This window comes from Telopea speciosissima, unplaced genomic scaffold (assembly GCF_018873765.1).
Source record: "Telopea speciosissima isolate NSW1024214 ecotype Mountain lineage unplaced genomic scaffold, Tspe_v1 Tspe_v1.0038, whole genome shotgun sequence".
NCBI lineage: Eukaryota > Viridiplantae > Streptophyta > Magnoliopsida > Proteales > Proteaceae > Telopea > Telopea speciosissima.
In genome coordinates this window covers 35,103-43,909 of record NW_025317374.1, presented here as the reverse complement: position 1 = coordinate 43,909, position 8,807 = coordinate 35,103, and the positions used below count along the sequence as shown (strand labels likewise).

The 8,807-nt window shown below is 39.7% G+C and overlaps 1 protein-coding gene across 1 annotated transcript; it reads left to right on the top strand.

Moving 5' to 3' along the window:
• The first annotated feature begins 297 nt into the window (after positions 1-297).
• LOC122647382 lies at positions 298-8,448 on the top strand. The gene is made up of 5 exons (XM_043840799.1): positions 298-652; positions 4,161-4,373; positions 4,529-4,777; positions 4,876-5,404; positions 8,361-8,448. Exons 1-5 carry the CDS (start codon positions 298-300, stop codon positions 8,446-8,448), a joined length of 1,434 nt encoding a protein of 477 aa, XP_043696734.1.
• Positions 8,449-8,807: the final 359 nt, after the last annotated feature.

Below are 8,807 nucleotides of genomic sequence, written 5' to 3'. Positions count from 1 at the left end.
TCAAATTTGGCTAATTGACGTGATTCTTTTAGTGCTCAATCCAAACTTGATTTTCTCGACTCCTGGACGCTTCCGACTACTGCCAAACACCACTATATAGGTTAAAAATGGCTCATTAGCATCATTTGCTCCATTTTCATAAGAATTCACCTAAAACCTAAAAACATAAACAAAAACCTCGAGTAGCTCCATTCCAAGTATAAAAATGCATGCTTTATGGCCCTAAGATTTCACACATAAATGTGCTCATCATTTGTCATAATCAAGCATATGGAGCAAGTTCAATTCAAGTCCAAAATGGAGAAGACCCTTCCCTATGGAAGACTTCTGACCCGCATCTTTCAGCATTTCCAGGTTAACCTAGATAATGAGCCACCCTGTGAGAGCTTCAAGGAACCATTTGGGAAGAATTCCCTGGCCTGCATGAAGATCATAGTCAACACATATAGTGATGGGGAGCCAGTGGTCCCAGAAGGTGGTGGAGATGTGGGTGAAGAGGCCAGTGATGAGGATGAGGGAGAGGTTCCAGTGCAGGCTGCTGCTGGTGCCTCTAGTTCTAGGACTTCAGATATGGATGCTGTTATTGATGCTCTGGGCCAATTGAACACCAACATGGCCAAGCTCAATTCAGACATGATACAGGGCTTCGCAGGTATCCATGGACAGCTTGCCTCTCACAACCATCGCTTCGAAAGGGTGGAGAAGGATATTCACGACATCAATGCCTACCTGTACTATGAAGGCAATAATTAGGAAGAGGAAGGCAGTGATGATGGGATGGGGGATTAGGCCCTAAGTCTGCTGGAGTTTCTATTTGCTTTCTCTAGTTTCAGTTTCTTTTGTGGGTTGGTAGGAAGTTTGTGAACAATATTTTCATTTTGACTTGTCTTTTATCTTTTCTTCTCTTTTTTTTTTTCTTTTTTTTTGAATATGTAATTATGGTTCTGTTGGCTGTAATCTTGGGAACTTTACTTGTGGTTTATGTGTGTAGTTGGCTCGCCTCCACAAGAGGTTTGAGTGATATGGAAGCCGAATGTATATGGAAGTTGCCTATATATTAACTTTCTAGTTCTCATGTTGTCCTTATTATTTGCTTTAGTTCTTGAATTTCTCCCTAGCTAGTCTTCTCCATACGTCCTGCACACATTTCAATTATGCTTGTGAAAGCTTTTAATTTAGACCCTATTGTGTAGAGTAAATCAAGAGCCCTTGGTGAACCATGTCTGGTGCAGAGCATCACACTCTGATACCACGCTGTCATGCCCCTATTCCAAGCTTATGCCATAAGCACAGTCAAGAGGGCAATTTGGATGACACACATCACCCCAATTCCTACCAGGATTAATGACACAGTGTCCCAGAGCATAGTCACCACCCAAGGACCCACCCAAATAGTTACATTTGAGTAAAAGGAATAAATATTTTCATTCATTGTCAGAGTTATCATAAGTGGAAGCATTAATTTCATAAGCAGTTATAATATGTTCAGCTGACTAACTGATATGATAATAGTTAGTGTTTACCATCGGCTGACCATGACGTAACTACTCAAAATAATAGCAAGTTATTACATAAAGTGTATATAATGGGCACAACATCCCAAAAAAATGAAAAGGTGGGGGAAATCCCCGTGTAACATTAGTACCCATAAGCACAATCATCACAGGGGCAGCTATCGTCGTGTTCCTCTGACACATACTTCGGCTCCTCTGTACCAATACCATCATACTCGGCCGACTGTACATCTAGGCCGGCCAAGTAACCGTCACCTGCATCAAAATCTAAAAATTATGTATGCAGGGGGTTAGCTCCACTGAGCCAATGAGGGAAAAGGGGAGTGCACATACACACAATCACACATAGTCCACGATGCATGTAATGTTAAATATATTTTTCCCCCTAACAAACAGTCCAAATCATGGTATATGCTACTGTGATAACTTGGGAGACACTGAGGGTCACTTTTCCTATCGCCCCTGTGAAACCTCAATTATCACAAGGGACCTACGCCAATAGAAACCATAGACCACCCAGTGGTAGACCCCACATAGTCGTTACTGCCCCTGACCTGGCCTCTCCCACCTCCACAAACATCAGGTGCTCTGACTATCCAACACGTAACCCCCTGTTGGCAAGGGTCGTAGCATAAGGGAGCATAAATCCTAATCAAAGACATACTACATACAATTCATATTGTCCCGAGAGGTATTTTGGGTGCATCAATGTCCCATTCCATCTAGTACCAGCACGTCACGGTGTATACAGACCAGGATGGTGATCAAAGAATATAATAATAAGAACTTTGGGGTTCTGGCACCATCATACCCAGCACTGTAACCTAGTATAACAAGGTAAAGCATCATATCCACATATCATCAATTCGTATCCAACATGGCTTTCTATACAAAAATGAAATATGGCAAGAATGAATGCAACACGAAAGTCATTGTATAATCTATATAGTTGTATCTCTATATGTATATATCAAGCCCACACACAGTTTGTTTGCTTGCCATTCGGTGAAGTTTGCTCTAATGCACATACCCTCGTATAGATTTTGAAGCCTGAGGATGCGTGAAAGTAGTGTTAGAAGTATATAGATGGGTCCCACAAATGGTCCCAAACATTTATTTGAAGTTTGGGTCAAGATAGCAGGGGCGGATGAAGGAATGGAGGCAGTCAGGTGAGCCCGGTCTTGGATCTGTCCAGGCCATACCCATAAAATATATGGAACGGACTCACAGGCGGATATGAAACATGGATCTGCTCGTGCATCCATACAAATCCTGAGATATACCTAAGAGCAATCTAAGCTATGGGCAGATTCACCTAGGTGGGTCCGCTCTTGGCTCTGCCCAGAATAACAGTCAGGTTAGGCTGAATGGACCAATGGGCGGATACACGACAGTGAGTCCGATAGTTCATCCACCATTATACCTTTGAAAGCTGCAAAGATCATCACCTCCAGCCCTTCATTCATGGATCCATAAAGGTCCTAAGGTTACAGAGGTGGGTCCAAACCTTCGCTAGAGGTCCAAAACACATAGTTCTTTAAGAAGGTAAGGGGATTTAAGAGATTTGGATCCATCTCCAAGGTTTTTCCCCAAACCTAACTAGGTCTCCAATGCTTAAACGACATTCGGGTTGTCAAATCCATGAAGGCATTAAGGGGAGGGATTATAGGTCTCCAAGGGGTATTTAATAGGGTTTAATGGGTTTCCAAGAGAATCCCTAAGCTTGGAATTGATTCCAAGGGAATCTCCAAACATAAAAAATGGAAAAGTGAGGGGGGAAGGTGAGGATGCCTACCTCAAGGATGGATTAATTGATGCTCTCCACCTCCACAGGCTCTCGAAATCCTTTCTTCTCCAAGCCTTTAATGCTCCATAGCTCCCATGTTTTAGGTTGGTGAAGGAAGTAATGAGGCTTAAAGACTAAGCCTTAGTCTTATATCCAATCCCCCACTTAGGGCCTGTTAGGCTTGGACCCTTAAGAGTTAAAACTCAATTAAGAGGTCTATTAAGCTAATGGGTCCACCCAAATGGTAAACCTAGAAGCCAGGTAGACCAAGGATGAGGCCAACCTCATCCAAAAGACTAGACAGAGTGCCCGGGCACGGGGTGTGGATCCCATATAAGAAAAACACACAAAGTCCTCAAACAGCTCGGGCGGACTAACTGGTGGATTCAGTCTTGGTGAGTCCGCTCGTGCATCCATTGCTAGTGTAAAGGCAGAAACAAAAGGAAATTTGTCGAGCTTTGGCCCACACTTTAAGGTCAACTAGGGGAGGGTACAGTAACATTCATAAGGTCAGTATCTTACCCCTTGACTGTCACAACGTGTCCTTCGTGATCCCAAATAGTGTCCCAATCGCGATGCTAAGCTCATCACCGAAGGAGGTGTCTAGCTGTGGGACACAGGGAACGCCCTCCGGTACTCTTCACTCTGGGGACTCGTGCTAGGAGGATGATCGATGAAGTCATCATCGATAAATCTTCCCCACTACCGGTTAAGGAACCACTCCTCCACGAGCAGGCCCGTGAACTGGTCAATAATCTTGTGGCTAGGTTTGACCACAAGAGAAAATAGCTCACTAAACCTACACGTCACATGAGAGAGAAATTATTATTTAATAGTAAATCTGGGCATAGATGTAACAGCTTGGGCCAAAGAAAAATTTCCAAACTTTGAAATGCAAATGAGAATTAGGAAAGTTGAGTTGGAGGCTATCCAAGCAGAAATTAACAGTCTTGAGATGAATGATGAGCAGTTTACCAGGGAGACTCAAGCAAAATTGGCTTACTCTTTTGTGGTGGAGAGCTATGAAAAACTCCTCTGGGCAGAAAAGTCAAGGATGAAGAGGAAAAAACTGGGTGATAGATGCAGCAAGTATTTCTACTTATCTACGAAAATGAGGAGGGCTAGAAACACTTTAAGAAAATTGAAAAAAGTGGATGGGAGCTCCTTGAGGATCAAGATCTGATCAAGAACTATGTGGTGACGTTCTATGAAAATTTCCACAAAGTAGTGGAGATGACAGAGCATGATGACTTACTTGGCTGCATCCCTAAGGTGTTGGAGGAAGCGGATATTTTTAGCTTGGACTCGGTCCCAAATAATTCTGAAGTTAAAGCAGCGGTTTGGAATTTGGATCCAGATAGTGCTCTGAGACCGGACGGGTTCCCAAGTGCCTTTTTCAGACATTGTTGGGAGCTAGTAGGGCCTGATGTCTGCCATGCAGTGCGCTCTTTCTTTACTTTCAATCACATCCCTACTGGTATCAACAATTGCTTAGTGACTCTCAGCCGTAAAATAGAAGATGCAACCACCCTGGATAAATTTAGACCTCCTTGCATGGGGAATTTTATTGTAAAGTTACCTCTAAGGTTATGGCTCGACAGCTGGAGAGGGTGCTACCCAAGCTGATCTCGGAGGAACAGGGGGCCTTTCAAAAAGGGAAGATTATCCAAGATAAAATTTCTATTGCTTTGGAGTTGGCTACTCTTATGTTCACGGCCAAGAGAGGGGGTGGGTTGGGTCTAAAAATTGGCATTCAAAAAGTTTATGACATAATCTCATGGAACTTCATATTCAACGTGATGCATAATTCTGGCTTCTCTGATAGATGGATCAATTGGATTAGACAGCTGCTCATTTCCACTAGAATCTCTATCCTAGTGAATGGTGGTCCAGTGGGCTTCTACAGGGTGGAACGTGGTCTGCGTCAGGGGGACCCTATCTCCCCTATGATCTTCATCATTGTAGAAGAGGTGCTTTGCAGGGGATTATCTAAACTTTTGAACGATAGTAAACTGAGACCGTTGCCAGGGCTGCAGGGAGTACGCACTCCAGGACACTGCTTATTTGCAGATGACATCTTCATCTTTACTAATGCTTCAATCAGGTATGTCAGGAATCTTAAAGTTTTTCTTGAGAAATATCAAGAATTCTCTGGCCAAAGGTGTAATACCCTGACCCAAGAATTTTACTTTAATATTGGTTTATTGTCTTACTTTTTATATGACTGGACTGGATGGTAGAGAATCGATTTTCATATTGATATTGTTAATTTATGGTAAGATATCATGTTATTATGATTTTTGCAATGAATTATAAGCATGAGTATGATTGTTGGTCATGTATAGCCATGTAAGGTTATTTATGTGATTTTATAACCCTTGATCTATGTATATAGCCTATGTATTGATTTTATGCACTATGGTACATTTTTATATACTATGGTTTATAATTTAAAGTGTATGAAAGATATGTTTGGTTCACTTTTTGATTAATAGTTTACTATTTGGTTCATGTTGGTTCTTTTGAGTTACTTTTTGGTTCAATGAAATAGGGAAACAAGGACATTATAGGAAACTCTCTAAAAAGATTCCAAATGGTAATTCACTATAGGTTGTGTACAAAAGGAAAAGAAAAGTTTAAGTGAGGGTTTAATGGGAAAGTTATAAAAGGAAAAGAAAAGTTAAGTGAGGGCAAAAAGGGAGATTTCAAGTAAGATATATATTAATTAGGGGATATAATACGAAAGAAGAAGATAATGGAAGGGCATAAAGGAGACTTCAAGTAAGATATAAATTAATGAGGTGATAAAATATGAAAGAAGAAGATAAGGGAGGGGCATAATGGAGATTTCAAGTGAGATAAATCTAAGAAAGAAATAGAGTCATTTTAAGAACGAGGGAGAGTTATTCTAAAGAAAGAGAGAAGAGAAAGAAAAACAAGAAAAGAAAAGTGAGGAGAGGAAAATCATGGAAGAGGGGAGTGAGTCCTTTTGGGATTTGAGAGTCCAAATTCTAGGGTTTTATGAGAAGAGTTCCAAGGCTGAGTTGAAGATTGGAGCTTGGAGGATGGTGGAGTGAAGGGCCAAAGCTAGGATCAAGACTTGGTTCTTCAACAAGGTAGGTTCCCCATCCTTGAATTCTGAATTTTTGTCTCTTGAAAGAAGATTTCCTAAATGGGATGGAAGAATAGGGCTTTGATGCTTGAGGATGCATTATGAATTTTATATGGATTAAGGCATACATTATTCATGTTATATGGATGTTTTTATAAATTTAAATCATGGTAGTGAAGCATGGAAAATTCGGATACAAGTGGCGATGAGAGAAAAAGTAACTGATTTTTCTTGTTTCTGAAATTTCTGGGTTGGACAGAACAGTAGCCCAAGATTGTTCATGTTATCTACCATAGTTAGGGATCGATTCATGGTATTACATAATTATTGGGAGTATATATATATATATATATATATATATGTTAATATGATCTTCTGAAAACTTCATTAAGAAATAAGTTCATTTGATATGTTTATAAATTCGTACTCCTAGACAGGTCACTTTTAGGGTAGTTTTCCATACCCGAGATTGAGAGATATGTCAGAGATACTTTTGGTTTGAATTTTGATCTAATTTTTAGACTGAATACACTTTAATCAGTCTTTTAAATCCTCCAAAAATATTGAAGAAATTTGAATTCGGGAGAATGGATTTATGATTTATACAAGTTGATGACTCCAATTTTGTCTCAGTCAGAAGGGTGTTCTTGATATAACTCTATGTTAGGAGGGGTTTCAAGATGTATGGTCTTATGATAAAATAAATATATGGATGTTAGCTTTCAGTAGCCACTGACCTTGTTCAATATTAAGCACATTAAGTATTTATTTTCTATTTTTATATCACTGTAGGTAAAACAGTGACATAACAGAATTTTACAATTGATGACTTCCATTAGAACCTATCTTGGATTGAAGAGATTTTGGGCTTGTTTGAGGATCTGAGATAAGAACCCTAAGTTTTGGGGTTTTTATTTGAAGAAGAAGGATCCTCGAAAGGCCAACATTAATTGGACTATCGGAACGCAAAAGTGTTGGTAAGGAAGCATTGTTAATCGATGGTTAATATTGTAGATTGAACACATATATGTTTATACAATGCTTATGGTGATATTTAGTAAAGATTTATTCATATGACTATGTTAGGTCTCTATATGCTTAAATGTTGAATGATCTTCTGCTTATTAATAGGAATGTAAATGGTACATGATTCTATGAATGATGACTAAAAATGATTAACAAAGAATGAAAATGAAAAGAAAGTTAAGTGCTGATGGGCACGGCCAACATACGACCCGGTGCTCATGAAGTACCTATGAAGATGGGTGTTGAGGCCATCACTGAACCCATTCTAATGGTTTGTAACTGGAGCCATTTCGATGGTACGACTGAACCCATTCTAGTGGTTTGTAACTAGAGCTACTTCGGTAGTACAACAGAGATATACTAGATGAAGATTTAAGACTGAAATGAAATGAAAGATGATAAAATGAATGAAATGTTACCGATAGACAAATGATTGAAAGATTGATGGAAATTGACTGTTTGAATGATTATTATTCAAATGATAAGAAATGATACCATGCTTATGGATAGAAAATGAAAATTTAATTGCATGTTATATTGTGAGCATGATTAGCAATGTCATTTCTTACTGGGCGATAGCTCACTCCTCGAATGAAATTTTTTTTACAGATAAGATAGGCATGGATAAGGGCAAGGGCATTGCTATCGTCGAGTAAGATGAAGACTGATGATCTAACGAGTCTATTACTTTGAAATAGATAGAACTCTGTTGTCGTAAAGGATATTTATAAGGAGGATCTTGAATCCGGATGACTGTATTTATTTTGAAGTTTTGTTCCTCTCCTTGGAGAGTATGGATTGTAGACGTTAGAGCCATCGGTATCATGTTTTAAGTTTTAAATCGTTATCTTCTACTTACTATTGTGTCTTTAATCTTATGCACTTTGATTATATTGAATGCTTGACCGAATGTTTTCCAAAGGCAGTTAGAAAAATATGCTGATGCCAATGTTAGACAGAGTCAGGAAAAAGCTTTCAGGATGGAAGGGAAAACTCTTGGGGGCATGTAGAACTGGAAAAATCAGTAGTGTCCAGCAAGCCCAATCACAGCTTTTCGGTTTACTAGTGGCCGTCCTCTTTGATCACCATCTTGAATGCTAGATGAGAAACTTTATTTGGAGTAGTGATACGGAAACTTCCAAGGCGATCACGGTCAGTTGGAACAAAATCTGAAGACCGAAGGAGGAAGGGGGGCTTGGTCTTAGAAGGCTGAGGGATGTAAATAAAGCCATGCTTAGTAAAATTACTTGGAAGATAAGGAACAAGTCGTCGGTCTCTAGCATCTTTCTCAGGCATTGCTTTGTAAATTCACCTAGAGGGGGGGTGAATAGGTGTAGGTTCAAAATTTAAAAGAACTATGCAGAATTAA

Excerpts from the sequence above, each read along its gene's own strand:
- LOC122647382 (XM_043840799.1), top strand. The coding sequence starts at position 298 with ATGGAGAAGACCCTTCCCTATGGAAGACTTCTGACCCGCATCTTTCAG. Across the intron at positions 653-4,160 it reads CATGATACAGGGCTTCGCAG|CTTGGGCCAAAGAAAAATTT; the intron begins GTATCCATGGAC and ends TAGATGTAACAG. Across the intron at positions 4,374-4,528 it reads GATGAAGAGGAAAAAACTGG|TGGAGATGACAGAGCATGAT; the intron begins GTGATAGATGCA and ends TCCACAAAGTAG.